The sequence below is a fragment of the Thalassophryne amazonica genome, chromosome 13 (assembly GCF_902500255.1).
Source record: "Thalassophryne amazonica chromosome 13, fThaAma1.1, whole genome shotgun sequence".
Classification (NCBI taxonomy): domain Eukaryota; kingdom Metazoa; phylum Chordata; class Actinopteri; order Batrachoidiformes; family Batrachoididae; genus Thalassophryne; species Thalassophryne amazonica.
The window spans coordinates 16682984-16705225 of record NC_047115.1 but is presented as its reverse complement, the minus strand read 5'-3'; the positions used below and the strand labels follow the sequence as shown (position 1 = coordinate 16705225).

At 42.1% G+C, this 22242-nt stretch overlaps 1 protein-coding gene across 2 annotated transcripts in view; it reads left to right on the top strand.

Moving 5' to 3' along the window:
* The first annotated feature begins 5819 nt into the window (after positions 1–5819).
* Positions 5820–22242, top strand: part of arhgef33 (Rho guanine nucleotide exchange factor (GEF) 33) — a 29052-nt gene continuing 12629 nt past the window's right edge. For both annotated transcript variants that reach the window (XM_034185494.1, XM_034185495.1), the window contains exons 1-6: positions 5820–6069; positions 12777–12817; positions 18997–19161; positions 19427–19548; positions 20369–20514; positions 20597–20710. In XM_034185494.1, coding sequence (XP_034041385.1) covers positions 5847–6069; positions 12777–12817; positions 18997–19161; positions 19427–19548; positions 20369–20514; positions 20597–20710 — 811 coding nt within the window. In that variant the 5' untranslated portion in view covers positions 5820–5846. The remainder of the gene's footprint in view (positions 6070–12776; positions 12818–18996; positions 19162–19426; positions 19549–20368; positions 20515–20596; positions 20711–22242) is intronic.

Here is a 22242-nt window from a genome sequence, read left to right as displayed (position 1 = left end):
AACAGGAACGTCAACTCCGACTGACGCTTCGGTCACCTGACCTCAATCCCCATAATCCATTGGCCGACTCGAGTCATGTGACCTGCGGCACCAGGCAGGTGTTGTGCCGAATTCAGCACCCCTGCGTGAAACTTTCGCAGGAACGCGCATATTAACTGCACAGATACACAGTTTGCGCTGACGAAAACGTACACAAATCAATATGATTCTTATTCTACGTCACGTTATCTCCAGATATGTGAAAGTGAAGAGAATATGTTCATATTTACGAGCACGTGGCTGCTTTTGTTCATTTCGAGCGAATGGTCTGCTATTTTTATATTTATTTTATGAGATTCATCACACAGGATGGTGTTTGTTTTAGCATTTATTTGTTAAAATAAATTGACGTTATGAATGAATATGTAGCTTCAATCACTGTGGAACGTTTGAGGATCCTGTTGGAATTTATTCAGAATATTATAATAATCCTAATCATAATCATAATTATTCTTATGATGATTACTAACATTATGATACAAAAAAAATCATATTGATTTGTGTACGTTTTATTCGGCGCAAACTGTGCATCTGTGTAGCTACTGTGAGTTTAAGGCGATGAGCTTCAAATGCGCGTTCCCGTGGAAGGGTTGTACTTTCCACTACAGGGAACCGAATTCGGCACAACACCTGTAGCAACTTGACCGAACAAACCGAGAAATTGTAATAATTACATTAGTGAATTTTTTACACATATACACACAAACATTTATAAAAACCTGCTTAGACATTAAAAATCATAAAACCCCTACAATAAAAACATTAAAAACCTCCACCATAGCGACTGGAGAATCATACACTGAAAAGGAAAGAACCCAACATCGAAAGAGAATGTGTAACTTAAACCAGAAAATATCACAGGAACAGAAAATAAGTATATATATATATATATATATATATATATATATATATATATACTTGAAAAAATTATATATACCTGAAATTAGATACCATCATATGATAATGTAATTAAAAGTTTTTTTTTTAAGTAGCTGCTGTCCTCCTACTGCAGTAGGAAGCCACAGACCAAAGTGAGTTCATCTTACACCCCTCAAACCCCACAACTCAACAAAATCTGGTCTGGATCTAATAATCATGAATTTTAATGTGGGCATTGAAAACATTATGGGACACAATTCATGTTTAATTATTATTTATTGCTCATTATTGAAGGCAATTACAAAAAAAAAAAATAATACTCCACTTTCATCATTTCAATAAATGTATTTTAGGTATACACATTTAAATGAATGGAAAGTCTGTATTCGACTGAATTGCCATAAAGACCTGTTTTGGGGAGCTGTGCGTGTAACAAGCTTTGGTTTGATATATTGTATGCTAAAATCTTAAGTTTACTGACAAAGGTAGAAGCTAATCATACGTTATAAAATTTTGTGTTTTGAGAAAAGTGTCCGTTGACGATTTGGGCATACCCTCATTTACATAGTGTTTTAAGTGACTAAAGCAGCAAAACAAGGATTGAATATCAATATTTTCAATGGTAACATTCAAATTCATGTTTATTAGATCCAGAGGCTTGGAAAAAAAAATGAAATTGTTGGGAAGGGGTGGGGGTGCAAGGGACCCACAACTGGCCCATGGCCTATATTGCATTTAATGACACATCTGTCTCCAAAAACACGTATTCTTATCGATTCATAAGGACAGTTTGGGATGCACAAATTCCCAGCTGATGCAGATCTTAGCATGCCGGAGAATGTCACGTAAATCAGAAACTTTACCATTGATGGATTATTGGCAGCGTATGAAAATGCTACCAAGCATTAGCACTTGAATGCAAATTTTTGTAACTTTTTCTAACTTATTATTGCACCACCAACAACAAAAAAACAAAAAACAAAAAAAACAGCATAGTGACTGCCACAGTTATCACTGCAATTCTGACTGCATAGAAACAGATTATTGGTTGCTGGGGGAGGTCACATGACATTGGCATCATGGCTATTTCAAGGATATTTTCCAGTGAAATTTCTGCTTGTTCTGTAAGTTCTTTAACACTGGAAGCTTAATATACATAAATATTCAGCACATTACCAGTTAAATCACACAATTTTTAAAGTTTTTCTTCAATATTCTTTCTTTATGATGTCACAAAACTGGCTGTCCTGTGGTTACTGAAGGTACATGTGAACTTTGACTGCCAGTTTAGTCTCATTTGCACCTTTGTGTGTTGTCACAGAGGGCATTGTGCATCAAGATTTAACACTTTTGTTGTGAAAGTGTAGGAACACGGACCCACAACAGGGGGCGTAAAAGAACGGGCAATGGATAAGCCAAACAGTAACAATTTAATGTTGTAAATTGTGCACAACGGAATACAGACAACAACAAGTTTGGAACTACAGTCAATTACACGTTGGGTGACGTGTGGGCAGGCTTGAGGATAGGAGACGCCCGTCCAGAACCGAGTCGGATCCCACACGGCCGCCAAGTCCTGAGTCCCCAGGTGGTCACCGTCTCCAGCTGTCAGACCTGGCACTGCTGGCAGAGAACAGAAACAGCACAGGTGAGTGTGAGTACGCACACTCAGTAATCCCACAGTCTGTGTTCTTTTGGAAGGGAGCACCTCCACCTCCAGTCACACACTCGTGCAGCTCCTGTCTAACCACTTATCTGGTTGGGGTGTGAAGCGAAGCCGTCGCTGATCACACCAAACGCCAATCCCTCAGATAAGGCACACCACAGGACAACGGCTGCAAAGAAGTTCAGACTCTAAGTCAGAGTTAAGTGTAGCAGAGAAATTACCTCCAAGGTAGCTGATTTCTCGGCGGGGAGGTGGAGTTGCAGTCCGGCCTTTAAGGTGGTGGTGATGTGGATGAGTGACAGCTGGTGCTGATGACGAGTGACAGCTGTCACTCCCGGTTGCTATGACGCCCTCTCGTGCTTGAAGCCCGCACTTCAAGCAGGGCGCCATCTGGTGGTGGTGGGCCAGCAGTACCTCCTCTTCAGCGGCCCACACAACAACTTTAGAGGTTCAGTGGCTTTCTCAAATATATAATAACACAACTGCAGTTGAGATTTGAACCAACAAAGTCTTCTGGATAGCAGAAAACCCTTTCTAATTATTGATGAAAGCTGTCCCTTATTAAATTATTATTTGGAAAAACAATCTCCTTGGATCATCTGAGATGATGTTTCCAGTGACCGTGGAATTATTGTAACCTTTATACACAATCCAGGCTTTGTCTCCAGGGCTGCAGACATGAAAACAAACAGGGACACTGAGACACATGCAGGCTTCCATGTGACACTGATTATCATATCAGGCAGAAACATTTGTGCACACGTCCATTTACCGATCGGACTGCTGAGTAGGTTATTTTAAACAATTCAACTGAAGACCAACAGATCGATCAGAACCCAGCGTAAGGTTCAGAAGCCTGTCTGCCAAAACCAAAACACTCAACCTGATGTTCAATCTGCATCTGGATCTGCAGGTGATCTAATGTCAGAAGAACACACACACTGATGTCAGCATGCTGCCACATAATGTGCTCAACTGCACACTGTGAGCAACTTGGGGATTAAGGACCTTACCAAAGAGACCTTAGTGATTTTTCTGTGTCATGGGGAATCAAACCAAGGATTTTCTCATGGGAAGGTAATGTTTGAGTGCAGGGGTGGGCATCAGTGTGTAATGAAGGGATGGTGCAAGTTTTCCTTTTAGCTAATTGTCTCAGCAGGTGGCTTTACTGTTGACTTCTTCCAAGTCAAGTTTGGGAACATGTGCTGGTCTCACCCTTTGCAGCCTTCATGACACCACAGAACTGCCTTGGGTCCTTGATGGCAACCATTAAGGCAGACAGCCATTCTGTTGCCACATCTCTAAATTATCCATCTATTTACCACAGCTAGGTGAAGTGTGGGCATCCCCTTGGCCTTCTGCAGGAACTTGGATCTTCTACACTCAGGGACCTATGCGCTGGCTCATGCAGAGAGAAACACCCAACATGGCCAGAATTTCAAAGCTGATGTTTCCTCACAATACAAGCAATACTCCTCATCTTAGCCTCCCTAAGTAATTGCTAGTTTGACATAAAGTCATTCCAATAGAACCCATGAGACATCCAATTTTTGCTTTAGGTCACTGATTAGAGTCCAAGTCATACAACCATACAGTAAGACAGGAAACACCAGAACCCTAAAGATTTGGACCTTCATTCTCCTTCAAAGATATCAGGATTGCCAAACATCTTTGTCCAGTGACTTCATGACTCCATAAGATCTTCCCAGGCATCTCTCAATCTCAAAGGCAGAGGACACAGAAATATGAATGTCACTGCCGAGATAAATAAATCAACAAGTTCAACACTTTCACCACATACAGACAGACATCTAATAGCTATGTCCATAAAATCATTATAAGCTTGGATCTTCATCTTGATTCAGTAGAATTGCAAAGCCAGTTCCTCACTCAGGTTCTCAAGTGCTGCAATCAGAGTGTCACTTGATTCCTCAAAGAACACAGCATCATCCATGAAGTCAAGGTCAGAAAGTTTTCCTCACCAACAACAGCACTTATGTAGGTTTCCACAATCCTACTAAACACAGAGTCCATGCAAGCACTGAACAGTGTAGGAGCCAGAACACATCCCTGATGAATGCCAGTTTTCACTGGGAAAACTCAAAGTCGCTCCCCCTGGTCTGTACAGTGTATCAGCTGGCTGTTACTAGGGGAGGTACAACCACTACCTTTGCACCCCCCCCCCCCACCCCCCACCCCCAGGACTAAACCAAACCAACTTTTTTAGGTTCCTTAGATGACGCCAAAGCACAATCAGGATGTTCACAAAAATAAAAGCTGGCCTCAAGCCATTTATCCAAGGCGGCATCCAAGATAGTCATCAAAATAGTTTTTTTTTCTTCACTAAAACACCTTTAAACAACATATAAACAACTTCCTACAATGTATTTTGATGATAAGGGTCTATTGGCGGCCATGTTGGACGCCATTTTGAATCTTAAACCCATGAATGAATTTAGTTTAGGCACAAATTATCTTGCTGTGACCTGCAATGGTCTTCTCATTGAATCTCTGTAATATTTAAGTTGTTTATATGTTGTTTAAAGGTGTTTTAGTGAAAAACCCCATTTTGGTGGCCATCTTGGATGCCATCTTGGATAACTGGCTTGAGGCCACCCTCATCTTAAAGTCCTGTTCACTTATGAAATCTCATGCTGAGGTGATCAGTTGCAAGTCAAACCAGCCCCTGTTCACCCCGGGTCTAGAGTCTACAGTGGACCCTATCATGCAAAAGGACACAGAGCAGGTAGCTCAGTGGGATATGGACATGGACAACCACCATCTACACCATGGTAAGATTCCCGGTCATGCTAGCTGTCTGTGTCCTTAGACAAGACACTTCATGTGCCTTGTCTCAGTTCACCTAACTGTAGATGGGTACTGGCCTTACCTGGGGATGTAACCTGCATCAGACTGGCATCCTATTCAGGGGGAGTCACAGACTCAAAAATACTTCACATTAGAGAATCCATGGATAAGAATTGGAACCAACAGGCCTCAGGGTCTGCATGAGACTTATTTTATTTGGTCAGAGTAATCAGAGTCAATAAAAAGAACATAAGTGTTAATAGTCAATAATAAGGGCAAGTACTACGGGGAACTTTCTGGGTATTTCTCTCAAACCACTACAGTGACATTTTGTCCTTCTGCAAAAACCTAATGTCAACAAACATCTGTCTCTGCCTCCTGATCTCTGCCGTCTGTCCCTCGGCTTTCATAATACAAGGGCCTTTTTGTGCACAACAGAAATCACAGGACTCACATGCTTCAGAGGACAGAAAATGAGACTGCCGCAAACGAGTTTTCAGAGGGAGGACCGGAATGGAACACAGCAAACTCCTCTTCAACTTCGGGGAGCTGCACATTTCTGGAAGCAGACAGCTGCAAAACTTTACTGGAGCAGAGACCAGACATGGACAATCTAACCACGGAAAAAGGAAAAACTCAAAGAGATGCAGAAGAAAAGAAGGAAGACATGTCAAAAGGTAAAACAGGTATATAAAAAAAAAATGCAATTTCTAAATGGATGTTTTTGATTTCTGGTCTCAGACTTGGTTCCAAAGAGGACTGAGAGGGTTCAAATAGGTATGTTGTTATGTTACAGCTGTGAATTTACTGGTGAGTGTATTGATCCGGGAGCAATATCTCAATGCGTCACTTGAACGTCAGCTAAATCTCGTCAATAAATCATCTTATATAAATTAACAAGAGCAACAGTTCTAAGACTGAGTGGCAACCTGTTCCAACAAATCAAATTAAAACCCAACCAAAAATGAGCAGAAATCTGATGGACCTTGAGAAGTGAAATTAATAAAAGTCAACAAAACAATTTGTTCTGCAAGGAAAGAATAACATTGACATTGCTGATGTAATTGACCAAACAATGTTACATTAAGAAATACAAGGATGAACAAACAATAATATAATGTCAGAACAATTTTCCTCTTCAACTGATCTGAAGTGACAGTTACAGGATTTTTTAGAAGATGTTTTATTGAAATGGTGAATTTGAAAGCTACATTTAAATAAGCTGACATGGAAATCTACCCATAAGTTTCTAAAGCCCCAGTCTCACCGCGGTAAGACTGCTGGCAATGTGGGAGAGTAGCTGAAAGTTTACGTCAAAGACCCCTCAAGAATACAGCTGCTGATGCTTTGGCAAAAAAAAAAAGAAGTTGCAGTCAAATATATCGGACTTGTTTTGTGATGGTTGTGCACACTGTGGCACAACATGTGCATGATGGTAGCACCACTGTTGTGGGATGGTGTTACGTAAGTGGCACAAATTCATAAGGCTCTCTGCCTTTTTTCAGACAATTACATCACTGTGGCAGGACAGTCATGTATATGTTGTTAAAGTGTTTATCCCTCCAAAATTGCTGTGACAGTCGCCGACATAAGAAGCCTATGTGACCCCCCGGTGGCACCACTGTGGTACACTTCTTTAAAACCAGTTGCTACATTTCAGTCACAGAAGTCACCCAGCATATTTTGAACATGTTCAGGGCCAATGTTCAGGACTGTGTGACCGATTTTTAGCACATTTTTCCTGCGACCGTCGAGAGGATGTGGTCGTGATTGTAAGCCCCCAGTGTGACTGGGTCCCTAAGAAGAAGTCGTAAGTAAGTAAGGTTTATTTATGTAGCACCTTTCAAGATAAAATCATAAAGTGCTTTAGAGTGAAAAATAAAATAGAAACACAGAAACCTAGGGACAACCATGAGGTCCTGGTCCGAGGACCTCAGAGACCATAAGGGTGTAAGAGTTCACTGATGTAGAGTGGCATTTGACCGTGCAGAGCTCTAAACGTTATCACCAGTATTTTAAATTGCAGTCTGAACTGAATGAGGAGCCAACGCAAAGAGGACAGAATGGGTGTCACGTAAGACGTCTTAGCTGACCTTGAAGGAAGCCTTGCAGCAGCATTCTGGATCATTTATAAGCAATCCAGAGAAGACGTACTGAGGCTAGAGAACAGAGAATTACAATAGTCGAGATGTGATAAAATAAAAGCATGGATGATCATTTCCATCTCAGCTTGAGACAAATGTTTCTAAAGCGGGCAATGTTCCATAAATGGAAGAACCATGATTGTGCAAGACGGGTAACGTAACGTGGATCAAAACTGAGAGCCTGGTCAAATGTAACAACCAGATGTCTGACTGCTGAGTGGACAGAAGAGGAGAGAGAGCCAATATTCTTAATCACTGAGGGAACAAAGTCCTCAGGGGCAGAAACAAGGACTTCAGTTTTTCCTGTATTAAGTGACAGATAGTGAACAGCCATCCACTTTTTATAGCATGAACACAGTTTTGAAGGACAAATACCCTAGTAACATTTTGAGGAGTAAATGAGATGTACAGGTGGATATCGCTCACTCATCTTCAACTGCTTTTCTGGGTTCGGGTTGCGGGGGCAACAGCTCCAGCAGGGGACCCCAGACTTCCCTTTCACGTGCAACATTGATGACCTGTGACTGGGGGATCCCAAGGTTTTCCCAGGCCAGTGTGGAGATATACGTAATCTCTCCACCTAGTCCTGGGTCTTCCCCAGGGTCTCCTCCCAGATGGATGTGCCTGGAACACCTCCCTAGGAAGGCGCCCAGGAGCCATCGTTACCAGATGCCCAAACAACCTCAGCTGGGTCCTTTCAATGCGAAGGAGCAGCAACTCAACTCTGAGCTCCCCACGGATGACTGAACTTCTCACCCTATCTCTAAGGGAGACACAAGCCACCCTCCTGAGGAAGCCCATTTCAGCCACGTCACGTTGACCCAACCCTCATGACCATAGGTGAGAGTAGGAATGAAGATTGACCAGTAGATCGAGAGCTTTGTCTTTTGGCTCAGCTCCCTTTTCGTCACAACAGTACGGTAGAGCGAAAGCAATACTGCTCCTGCTGCACCGATTCTCCGGCCAATCTCACGCTCCATCATGCCCTCACTCGTGAACAAGACCCTGAGGTACTTGAACTCCTTCACTTGGCACAGGTGGATATCATGTGCATAATATAATGATGATATGAGACATCATCAAAATAACTTAAGATGTATTGAAGTGGGAGCAAATACAATGCAAATAAAATAGTTCCCAGAACAGAACCTTGGGGCACACCACAAGACAGAATGGCAGAAGAGGATGTATAATTATTAGTATGTCCTTTATGACCTCTAAAGCCCATTGGTTCTGGTGATTATCTGTAATCACCCTAGAGTCCCCCTGGATGGGACGCCAGTCAAGATAGGTACCCATTTATAGCTGAGTGGAAGAAGACAACACACATTAAGTGTCTTGTTCAAGGACACAAACATGGTACCACGAGTTTTAATTAACACCCATGCTACTTTAACAAGTTATTAATAAAAATAAACCTCTCAGTTGATAACTGCTGATATCCAAAATGGATTAGTAAAGATGGAGGTGTGTAACTCATGATGAGTAAGTGTTCCGATAAACTGTTTTGTTTAAAAGAAACAATAAATATTTCAGTCATGTTGGTAAATTGACTGCATCGTAAATTGACCATAAATTGATTCACAGCAGTAATACAATAACAGTCAATTTTGTAACTGATTTTTGACACAACATTACAACAACAAATGTAAGGAATCAATCAATTAATCCTATCTCATAAGAAGAACACGAGGAGAAAAGTATCAAATCTGGTATTAAATATACTCGACTTGAGAGTTTAACACCAATATGGATTTCAAGAAATTTGGTGACCATAATCTTCTGTAGATTTTGATTTTACCTTTATTTGATTTTTTATTTAACCTTTATTTAACCAGGTAAGTTATTAAGAAAAAAAAAAATCTTATTTACAATAACAACCTAGATTCCAAATGGAAGAATTTTTTTAATCTTTTAAATCAATACATTTCAATTAATTTAGTTTATTTCATACAATATTGCAAGAAAAATGTCTATAGTGTGTGAGGATGGTCGTGGACTCTCAGAGGTCACTTTGGGACAGTAGCATGACGCCAGCAGCTGAATGCAAACTTTTCCTCTCTTGTAGTGGCTTCTGTTTTCTGCTCTTTTGCATTTTTTAAATAAGATACTCATTTTACATTGGACCTTGTGCATGATTCATTATAATATGCTAAGTGAGTATTTCAGATGACCTTGTCCGCTGTCGACAGCAGCGTCCATCTCTAACATTTCCAGTACAAATAGAACCATTGTGCTCGTACACAACCAGTTAACTGTCTCCAGATGCACTTTATTTCAAAGAAAAATGCAGTTTTTGAATTTTAGTGCAGCAATTTCCACCAACAGTCCAGACATTCTGTCACAAACTGTCACAAGCTGAAATCAGAGCAATGCTCTGTATCAGTGTGTGCACCACGACAGTGACACAGAAGACAGATTTTTGCATCATATACATTTCTAGAGTCATTATTTTCATGATGATAATTACTACACAGTGTAGAGAGAAGAGACGAAGAAGCCATGAAGCTAAAATCAACATTAAAATGTTAAAATAAATAAATAAGGTTTGTCCTGGTGTTTGCTTTGTTTTTGTTTTGTTTTTGCTTGTTTTTAAATGTTGATTTTAGAGTGACAGCTTTGTCTGTGGTTAACAGCCTTTAAGGTCAATGTTATTGAAAAGTTATTAAAAATAAAAACAAACTATGAAAATGAAATTTTGCCAGTTTTCCCTCCGACAAAGAATGGAGAGGTCTGTAATTTTTTATCATAGGTACACTTCAACTGTGAGAGACAGAATCTAAAGAAAAAAAAAATCACATTGTATGATTTTTTATATATATATATATATATATATATATATATATATATATATATATTTAATTTGCATGAAATAAATATTTGATACAATCAAAAAACAGACCTTAATATTTAGTACAGAAACCTTTGTTTGCAGTTACAGAGGTCAAACGTTTCCTGTAGTTTTTCACCAGGTTTTCACACACTGCAGCAGGGATTTTGGTCCACTCCTCCATACAAATCTTCTTTCAGGTTTGGAGTTTCAGCTCCCTCCAAAGATTTTCTATTGAGTTCAGGTCTGGAGACTGGCCAGGCCACTCCAGGACCTTGAAATGCTTCAATACGGTGCAGTCATCCTGTCCCCTTTGCAGAAGAGCACCCCCAGAGTATGATGTTTCCAACCCCATGCTTCACGGTTGGGATGGTTTTCTTGGGGTTGTTCTCATCCTCTAAACATGGTTTAGAGGATGGTGGAGTGGAGTTGATTCCAAAAAGTTCTATTCTGGTCTCATCTGACTACATGACCTTCTCACATGCCTCCTCTGGATCATCCAAATGGTCACTGGTGAACTTCAAACGTGCCTGGACATGTGCTGGCTTGAGCAGGGGGACCTTGCTGCCCTGCAGGGTTTTAAACCATGACAGCATCATGTGTTACTAATGTAATCTTTGTGACTGTGGTCCCAGCTCTCTTCAGGTCATTGACCAGGTCCTCCTGTGTAGTTCTGAGCTTTCTCAGAATCATCCTTACCCCACAAAGTGAGATGTTGCATGGAATCCCAGACCGAGGGAGATTGACAGTCATCTTGTGTTTCTTCCACTTTCTAATAAATAATCATAACAGTTGGTGTCTTCTACCAAGCTGCTTGCCTGTTGTCCTGTAGTCCATCCCAGCCTTGTGCAGGTCTACAGTTTTGTCCCTGGTGTCCTTAGACAACTCTTTGGTCCTGGCTATGGTGGACAGGTTGGAGTGTGATTGTGTGAACAGGTGTCTTTTATACAGGTAACAAGTTCAAACAGGTGCAATTAATACAGGTAAAGAGTGCAGAATAAGAGGGCTTCTTAAAGAAAAATTAACAGGTCTGTGTGAGACAGAATTCTTGCTGGTTGGTAGGTGTTCAAATACTTATTTGCAGCAGTAGCATACAAATAAATTATTTTAAAAAAATCATATATTGTGATTTCTGGATTTTTTTTTTTTTTTTTTTAGATCTGTCTCTCACAGTTGAAGATGATAAAACATACAGACCTCTCCATTTTTTGTATGTGGGAAAACTTGTAAAATCGACAGTGGATCAAATTCTTATTTGCCCCACTGTAAGTATTCACAGTCTTTGCCATGAAGCTCATAACTGAGATCAGGTGCATCCTGTTTCCACTGAATATCTGTGAGATGTTTCTACAGCTTAATTAGAGTCTGTGTGGGGTAAATTCAGTTGACTGGACATGACTTGGTAAGATACAAACCTGTCTACATATAAGGTCCCACTGACAGTGCATGTCAGAGCTCAAACCAAGCATGAAGTCAAAAGATTCGTCTGTAGACCTCTGAGACAGGATCGTTTCGAGGCACAAATCTAAGTTAGAATTTTCACAAAAAAAAAAAAAAGAATTTCATCCATTTTGGAATAAGGCTGTAATATAACAAAATGTGGAAAAAGTGAGGCACTGTGAATACTTTCTGGATGCACTGTCCCACCCCCCCGATCCCCACAAATCAGTCATACAGACTGTTGTGGAATCACCGAAGTGCACTTTTATGCTAACTATGAATGAAATTGGTCACCTGGTTCTTGAGATATCGTGCAAAGAAGTGAGAACAGATGTGCAGACAGATGGACAGACATGCTAATCGATAAATCCCCCATATTTCATACCGGGGGATAAAAATAAATAAATTGCTGAAACGAGTGAACGAGGCTCACTGAACCTCATGTTTATACAAATCCAAGCCAAAAATTCTCAAAAAAATCTAAATCACTTCCCCCCATCACTTTGTCAAACATATTGCTCATTTTTGTAAAAGTCCCGGCCTGTATCCTGTAAAATACAGTAAGCGAGTGAATCGATGAATGAATGAGTCCATTGCCTTCAGTTTATGAACAACTCAAAAACAACAAATGATGTCATCTTGTAGCTCAACAAATTAAACAGGTAGAAAGAAAAACAACTTTGACTTTTTTTAAATATCACAGATCTGGTGCTGGTCTGCCAGGTGCTGAACACTGCCATCTGCTGGCCATGTTTGGGCTTGTGGCAGGAAATAATCTTGGGCGTGACAGAAATCAGGACAAGTTGTGGTTGAAATTTTGTGTGAGATTGTTCGTTTCTTTCATTTTCAAGATTTAATTCTGGTGGCCACTAAAGCTGCTTGTAGATATTAATGACTTTTTAAAGCAAACGGTTTCATTAAAGGAGACTGTTGTATCTGCAGTTAAGTCTCTTTTTTGTTTCCTGTTTAGATGGTGAACGTGTTGACGAGGCCAACCAGGAGACTGTTCAGGTAATCAAAATTAAATTACCAAATGAATAAATAAATATTTTAAAGATCACTGGTAATAATTTTAAACTGTGTTTTTGTTCTACCCTTTTTCCAGTGATAACTAAAAAAATGTTCAAATCAGATTTAGATTAAATTTGGTCAAATATTTTGCTTCATGTCTGATAGTTTTTGATCAAAGTCCATCTTTTCAAAAAAATTGAGTTTTTCAGCTGTTCTGAAATGATATATATATATATATATATATATATAGGAAATTTTGAGCAATTTGAAGTTCAAAGAAAACATGCTTTACAGCGTCATCTAGTGGTACGAAAAATACATTTCCAAATGCAAACGTGCATGTAGCCCGACAAACGGCTGTTAGGCCAATGTGCATGACCGAAACACTGTTAGAACCCTATTGGAGCCACTGACCTCTAGTGATTGGAGCTGACGTATCTGCGCGGCCGCCATCTTGGATGGGTCCCTCTTGCGCCGTCAGTGCATTTATTTGTCCTGCGGAAGGTGGATCCCCAACTACAATAATCTGTAACTCCCCAAATTTTTACCCGATTTTCCCACAGTTTGGTTTGTTAGAAACAGCAGAGATTCAGTTACGATACAGGATGTGCTGTCACACATTAAAAATACGTACTTTCATGCTGAAAGACTTTGTCTTATGCTCTTTAACAAAGACATATAGCATATAGATAAATGCATAAATTAATTAATTCTATAATTTAGTCAAGAAACAAGTTTGGATTGTTCATTTGAATTTTTCTCTCTCTCTCTCACTCACTCACTCACTCACTCACTCACACACACACACACACACACACACACACACACACACACACACACACACACACACACACACACACACACACACACACACACACACACACACACACACACAGAGAGGACATCATTTTAATTTCCTCTGCTTCGCTCACCAGGTTTTGTTACAAAGATGAACTTTTTTTTTTTCAAGGTCTGGAAAAAGTTCCAGGTCATTCCAGGGTCTTAAACTACCTTGTTAGTCTTGCAGCTGGGGCTGGAGAGTTAAAACCCTTGAAAAAGAACTGTTTTGCACAGCTTCTTGCATGTGCTGCCACTCTAACTCCAGTGGAGTTAATTTTGTGATTAGGTGTAGTCTTACTTTGTCAAATACAGACACCACAAATGACTGAAGCATGAAATGATGGTTCTCAATTACAAATTGGGAATTGTGAAACAAAAGCGCATAACAGGTGGATGGAAATGTGCACAAATGCACTCTTTCTTGCCACATTAATGAAAATTTGCTTCGGAGCTGCGATACTAGCTGGATGGAAACACAGCTAATGAGATAATACCAGTTCCTGTGTAATAACGTTGCACAAAAGTACAGTTTGTTATGATGACATAAGATTACAAATGGTAAATTTAACCACAAGGGTCAAAGGTCATCCTGTTCAGATGACAGTCAAGGCCACCTGACGCGATCATGTCTTTGATTCATGCAGTAGCACACATTTGCAAATCCTCTTCAACCTATATTCAATTGAATACACCACAAAGACAAGATATTTAATGTTCAAACTGATAAACTTTATTGTTTTTGTGCAAATATTTGCTCATTTTGAAATGGATGCCTGCAACACGTTTCAAAAAAGCTTGGTGAGTGGTAGGTGAGCAAATATTTGCACAAAAACAATAAAGTTTATCAGTTTGAACATTAAATATCTTGTCTTTGTGGTGTATTCAGTTGAATATAGGTTGAAGACAATTTGCAAATCATTGTATTCTGTTTTTATTTACATTTTACACAACGTCCCAACTTCATTGGAATTGGGGTTGTATATAAAATAATTATTTCGTGTTGGATTAATCATTTTTTCTGCAAATTGGCCATTGAAAACAGCTGTAATCACTTCCTGAATCACATAGGACCGCTCCAGTTTCAACCGTTCAAGATGCAGAAAACATTTTTGAGCTGTCTAAAAAGGTAATTATTTGTCATTGTCATGGCTTGGTAAAACAGTTGTGTGTTCTTTCCTTCTTGTGTGCAGCTGTTAAAGTATGTTTATGAGAGATTTAACTTCTTGTTATAATCCTTCAGACGAGCTGTGCCCTGATGCGATCCGCTGACGTCACCAATCACTCTGTTCACTTCTTCTTTACTCCACTTGATGAGCTGCACATCGTGTTGGAGATTAGATCGCACTACGTAGCACGACATTTATGAATGAAAGAATTTTTTGAACATTTTAAAGTTCTCTGTGCACAATAGCACGCATCTGCACCCCTCTGGCGTCCTGTCTGCACCCATTAAAAACGAATTTACTCTCCAGCATGACACAGGGCATGCTAGTGCATGAGTCAAAGACATGCTCGTGTCAGGGGGCCTTCACTGGTGATGAGTTCTGTGCCTCAGGCATTTCTCACATCTGAGAGAAACCTCAAGAATGCTGCAACGCAACAAAGCAGCTGAGAGCAAAAGGCCGTGCAACCTGTTTGACTGTCTCGCCACGTGTCACTCTAACGGACTGGTTTGCTTGGACTGTTTTTGTATTTTCAGTCTTCGTCTGTTTATTACTTCCACTGAGGAGGTCATGCTTCCTCTCACATGATAGTTTGTATCTTTATCGCCAGTATTACTGAGACATATGTAACTCAACCCCTGGTAGAGGTTTGAGGCATGGACCAAGAAAAACCTTAGCTCTGGATTTTGTCCTAACCTATATCAGCCCTGAGGCCTGTTGGTAGCAGTGCTTATCCTCAGATTCTGTAGTGTGATGCAGATGGGAGTCTACAACTCCCCCTGGATGGGACGCCAATCCATCACAGGTCACCACATCAGCTATTTACAGGCCGGTAGAGTAGGATGATACAGAAGAAATGTCTTGTCCAAGGACACAGACGTGTAGTGTGACTGAGAATCAAACTCAGGTCCACATATCAGTAGCTCAACTTCAACCCACTGGGATAAGAGTTGTGGTTCTCGTGAACATGACTTAAAGGTGTAGTGCCTCTAAAACTGACTTATTTACTATTTATTATGAAGTACCTTTATATAAGATAAGATACAATGTTGCTGTTGTCCATCCGGCTGCTCCCATTTCATTTGGGGTCTCCACAGCGGATACACCCAGATCCGCATTAGTATTTGGCACAAGTTTTACTCCGGATGCTCTTCCTGACGCAACTCCAGTTTTATGAGCCCGATCCTCATGTCAGGATACTGGGATATGTCCGGTTCCAGGGTTTTGGTGTTTGATTTGCCAATCAGCTTTGAGCCACTGACTTTCATTGAGGTTACAAAGGCTCGTGAAGCAGGTACGGAGGGGTAAAGCTACAGGGATCTGTGGTGTCAGGGTTGAAGACCTTCAGGCACGTGGAGATGCTGTTCTCCAACAATCTTTCCTTCCACTTGGGATACAATTATCATCCCAACTCTAACCCCTACCCTAGGTCAAACCCTAGCCAACTGGAAAAGGGGACTTGTTCCAGTTGGCTAGGCCTCTCTGGAAAGGAAACAATGATCATCTTCAAGGACATTATGCTGCTCTCTGTGCCAGACAAGGTGCTCACAGGGGTCACCGTTAACAGGATTCATTAGCAACTGCTTGCTGCTCAGCGACCTGAACAGTCTGGTTTTACACCAAACAAGTCAACCATCGATTGCATTCTAGCTTTGCCAGAACTCAGTAAATGCACATTAGAGAGTAAATGCAGTGTAAAAACACTGAGAACGCATTCCTCCACAAAGGCAAAGCTGGTCCTCAAACTACAGTAAATGAGGGGAATTCAAAAAATACCCAACCTTATTTTATCACACAGAAGCAAATGAAGCATGCGAATGCGCAAACAGTGACCCTGACTTCCTGAATCCCATCATCATTGATGATGAGACATGGGATTACATGTATGACCCAGAAACCAAATTTCAGTCATCGCAATGGAAACATCAAACATCACAGAGACCAAAGAAAACACAGCAGGTGCACACCAATGTCACATCATGTTGACCGTTTTCTTTGATCCTGTACAGTGCTGCACCATGAGTGTGCACCAGAAGGCCAAAATATTAAATAGGAGTATTATCAGGAGGTCCTACATCGCCTATGTGATGCTCACTAGTCACTCACTCATCTTCAACCGCTTTTTCGGGTTTGGGTCACGGGGGCAACAGCTCCAGCAGGGGACCCCAAACTTCCCTTTCCCGTGCCACACTCACTACCTCTGACTGGGGGATCCCGAGGCGTGGAGATATAATCTCTCCACCTAGTCCTGGGTCTTCCCTGGGGTCTCCTCCCAGATGGACGTGCCTGGAATGCCTCCCTAGGGAGGCGCCCAGGAGGCATCCTTACCAGATGCCCGAACCACCTCAGCTGGCTCCTTTCAACGTGAAGGAGCAGCGACTCTAGTCCAAGCTCCCCATGGATGACGAAACTTCTCATCCTATCTCTAAGGAAGACACCAGCCACCCTCCTGAGGAAGCCCATTTCGGTCGCTTGCACCCGCGATCTAGTTCTTTCGTTCATGACCCAAACTTCATGACCATAGGTGAGAGAAGGAACAAAGATTGACCAGTAGATCGAGAGGTTTGCCTTTTGGGTCAGCTCCCTTTTGTCACAACAGTACGGTACAGCAAATGCAATAGCGCCCCTGCTGTGCCGATTCTCCAGCCAATCTCATGTTCCATCGTCCCCTCACTCGTGAACAAGACCCCGACGTACTTGAACCCCTTCACTTGGGGCAAGACCGTATTCCCTATCCAGAGTATCCATCGGTTTCCTGCTGTGAACCATGGTCTCATATTTAGAGGTGCTGATCCTCATCCCAGATGCTTCACACTTGGCTGCGAACCAATCCAGTGAGTGTTGGAGGTCACCGTTCGATGAAGCCAACAGGACCACATCATCTGCAAAAAGCAGTGATGAGACTCTGAGCCCACCAAACCGGAAACCCTCCTCCCCCTGACTACGTCTCAATATCCTGTCCATGAATATCACAAACAGGATTGGTAGCAAGGCGCAGCCCTGGCGGAGGCCAACCTCCACCAGAAACAAGTCTGACTTACTGACAAGCACCCGAACACAGCTCTCGCTTTGCAAGTACAGAGATTGGATGGCCCTGAGAAGGGACCCCCTCACTCCATACTCCCACAGCACCTCCCACAGTATCTCCAGGGGTACCTGATCATACGCCTTCTCCAAGTCCACAAAACACATGTAGACTGGGTGGGCATACTCCCAGGCACCCTCCAGGATCCTTGTGAGAGTAAAGAGCTGGTCGGTTGCTCCACGACCAGGACGGAACCCGCATTGTTCCTCTTCAATCAGAGGTTCGACTATCGGCACCATGATAGAACGAGGTAGAGGCAATGTGACCCGGCCCGGAGGAAGCCTGGGGCCCTCATCTGAGGCTAGGCCTGGATGTAGGACCTGTCAGCGAGCGCCTGATGGCTGGGCTTGCCACAGAGCCCAGTCGGGCACAGCCTGAAAAGGCAACGTGGACCTTCCATCTCCACCCTGTGGGCTCACCACCCGCAGGGGGAACCGCTGGTGTTGGATGCGCTGTCCTTTGGGTGGCAGTGAAAGTTGAGGGCCTCGATGAACCAGACCCGGGCGGCAGGGGCTAGCTCTGGAGTGTGGAACGTCACCTCACTCTGGGGGAAAGAGCCGGAGCTTGTGCGGGAGGTGGAGCGATACCAGTTAGATCTGGTGGGCCTTGCCTCCACGCACAGCCTCGGCTCCGGAACCACTCTCCTTGATAGGGCCTATGTGATGCTGTGTGCTGCAAATGACCAGATCTGTGGGTGGCAAAAAGGTGGCATGTCCATCATAATTACACCCGACCATTCTGCTCAGCTGATTCACTCAGCTGGCCAAACACAACTCTCCTGTGATCCATCGGGCTCCCTACTCTCCTGACATGGCGCCCTCTGATTTTTGATGGTTCCCCATGATCAAAATAACACTAAAAAGGATAAAATTTGAGTCGTAAGAAGACATCACACGGAATTCAACGGCCCAGCTAGATTCCATTCAAAAACAGGTCTTACATAAATGCTTCCAGCAATGGTAGAACCACTGGAAGAAGTGTGTGCGTAATTTCATGGGGGAAATGGTACATAAATAAAGCAGATCATTTATTTGTCGTTTTTATATTTGTTAACTAACAAATTACAGTCATTCTATGCTCCCGTTTGACAGCCACAGGGCCTGGTGGAGGAGTTGCGTGACAGGCTCCATGCTGCTCTGATGGAGCTGTGTGAGCTGCGCCAGAGGGACCACGACCTGGAGGAGAAGCTCCAAGCTCATCAGACTGACATGGATGAGAAAATCATAGGCATCAAGAACTCGCTCAACACTTTCAAGGTGCTGGAGACACTACAAACTGTAAACATGCACATAATTTATTATGGATGAGGTAATATATCTGACGTATTTAAGGCAATCTGTCTAGACTTAGGTTTTAATTCAGTGAGGAAGGTGACGCTGCTGCAATTGAACATGAAGGGTTTGTGCCCAAAAACAATCTGGCACACAGTATTTCAGTGTAACCCCGGGTGGTGGCTCACACTGTGGACATAGTGCTTATGTGGTCGTGCCGCTCTTTGTATAACCTGCACACATTTTGCAGGAGGAGCTGAGCATGATGCTGCACCATACTGAGGATGTTTCCAGTCGTCAGATATATATTCAGAATAAGATGGACCTGCTGCACTCAGACACCTCAGAGAACCTCATCTCTGTTCGACACAGGTAAGACTGAACCACACAGCAGACTAGAATAAGGATTTTCTACCATGCAAACTAAAATCAGAATGTCTGGGTTTGTGATTATCCTGGATCAAGACTTAAGATCCAGGCTTTCAATGACTTCCTGGACGCAGCCATCAGAAATGTATCTGCATACAGTTAAAATGTTGAATGTGTGGAGACATTCACTTATCCCAACAGTAATGTTTATGTTTCTGGGCCCTTTGAATTTGAGAGACACCTGGGAAGAGCTTATGGAATCATGAGGTCACTGGACAGAGATGTTTGGCGATGCCAGTATCTTTGCAGTAGAATGCAGGTCCAAGTGCTCGGGTCCTGGAGCTTGCTGTCTTACTGTGTGGTTGTAAGATTTGACCATTAACCAATGACCTAAGGTGTTGACTCTTTGGAGGATCATTGGGTACAGTCCAGTATCCACTTGAGTCCAGTATCCACATCCTCTTCTCCTGCAGCCATGACAAACAAAACATGAAATATCCTGGGTTCATACTGTCTACCATGAAACAGAAGCCAAAGTAAACATAAGCATCACAGTTTCTTTATTAGCATTTTCCATATTGTCCCAGGTTTTCTGATTTGGGGTTGTATTTTGAACATAAAAACCATCATCCTGTTCAGTCCAAGAGGGATAGGATGCATGATTTTTAATATTGCAAATACTTATGAAACCACAACGCCTTTTTACCAGGTTCACAGAAATAACCTATTGTTTATAATAAAGTTCTAATTTCTCACATCTCAGCAGAGCTTTCTGGCTGACAGGTCGGCTTTTTACCCCCCTTCTTATTCAATTTAAACTCAGGAAGAAATTTGAGGCTGATGTGCTGACAACATCAGGAAAGGAGAACACCTGTGAGTTGAGCCAATCAGAAAACACTGTTGTTCAGCCTTCTTTTGCCGGGCAGATACCTACTGTTCCACCCCAGAGAAGTGCCGCATCCACACAGAGTGAGTTTTCTACAGATGTAAATTACAGCTTGCATACCATCAGGGTGGGTGGGGTTATTAAAATTTTGTGTGCATGTTGTAGCCTTTACATCTGTGCAGGAGACTCAGCGACACACAGGTTATGAGTGCAAATCTCCAGCCCAGGGTGAAAGGAGGAACAGCAAAGATGAGATGATCAACAGCCCAACTGAAAACAGTAGGATTTCATTGTTACTTCAACTAATACTACTGAGCTCAGTGATACTTTTCAAAATGATAATTCATTACCATACCCCAATAAATGAACTTGGGAAGTGAGTGGGTATGTCTAGGACAGCTGTGGAGAAGTTAAGCTACCAACCACATGCTCTTGGCAAGGAGTCTGTTCTGTGGCATCCCTCAAGGTTCTGTTCACGGCCCCATCTTGTTTGCTTTTTGTGCATTGTCTTGGAAACTTTCCTACACTGCTAGATGTAGTTTGATATCATGTCATCACAGCTAACATTTGATGTATGAGTTGTTGCAACACAGAATTGTCAGAAAAACATGCTGTCATTGAACGAGGGTGTGATGCATACAAGTCTGATGGTCTGAACAATGCATGGTTTTGGTTGACACATTTATCCTTTTCTGACATTAAAAAAATCATTTTAAATGTGTTGGAGGAAGAATCAAGGGAATGCATTGTATCACAAACTAACACGCTGGACTGTTGTGTACAGTGCATCTGGAAAGTATTCACAGCCCTTCACTTTTTCCACATTTTTTTTGTGCTACAGCCTTATTCCAAATAGAGTACTTTCTGTTTTTCCCACAAAATTCTACATGAAAAACATGAAAAAAGTTGTTTTTTAATTTTTCTAAATTTATTAAAAAATAAAAATCTAAGAAATCACGTGTACTTAAGTATTCACACCCTTTGCTCAATACTTTGTTGATGCACCTTTGCCATCAATTAAAGCCTCACATCTTCTTGAATATGATGCCACAAGCTTGGTGCACCGATCTTTGGGCAGTTTTGTCCATTCCTCTTTGCAGCACCTCTCAAGCTCAATCAGGTTGCATGTGGAGTGTCAGTGCACAGCCATTTTCACATCTCTCCAGAGATGTTCATTCAGACTCAGGTCTGGGCTCTGGCTGGGACACTCAAGAACATTCACAGAGTTGTCCTGAAGCCACTCCTTTGATATCTTGGCTGTGTGTTTAGGGTCATTGTCCTGCTGAAAGGTGAACCGTCACCTCAGTCTGAGGCCAAGAGTGCTCTGGAGCAGATTTCATCCAGGATGTCTCTGTACATTGCTGCATTCATCTTTTCCTCAATCCTGACTAGTCTCCCAGTTCCTTCTGCTGAAAAACATTCCCACAGCTTGATGCTGCCACCACCATGATTCACTGTAGGGATGGTGCCTGGTTTCCTCCAAAGATGACGCCTGGCATTCACGCCAAAGAGTTCAATCTTTGATTCATTAGAGCAGAGATTTTTGTTTTTCATGGTCTGAGATTCCTTCAGGTGCCGTTTGGTAAACTCCAGGTGGCTTTTACTAAAGAGTGGCTTCCGTCTGGCCACTCTACCATACAGGCCTGAATGGTGGATTACTGCAGAGATGGTTGTCCTTCTGGAAGGTTCTCCTCTCTCTACAGAGGAATGCTGCAGCTCTGACAGAGTGACTATCGGGTTCTTGGTCACCTCCCTGACTAAGGTCCTTGTCCCCCGATCGCTCAGTAGAAGGGTGACCACCTCTAGGAAGA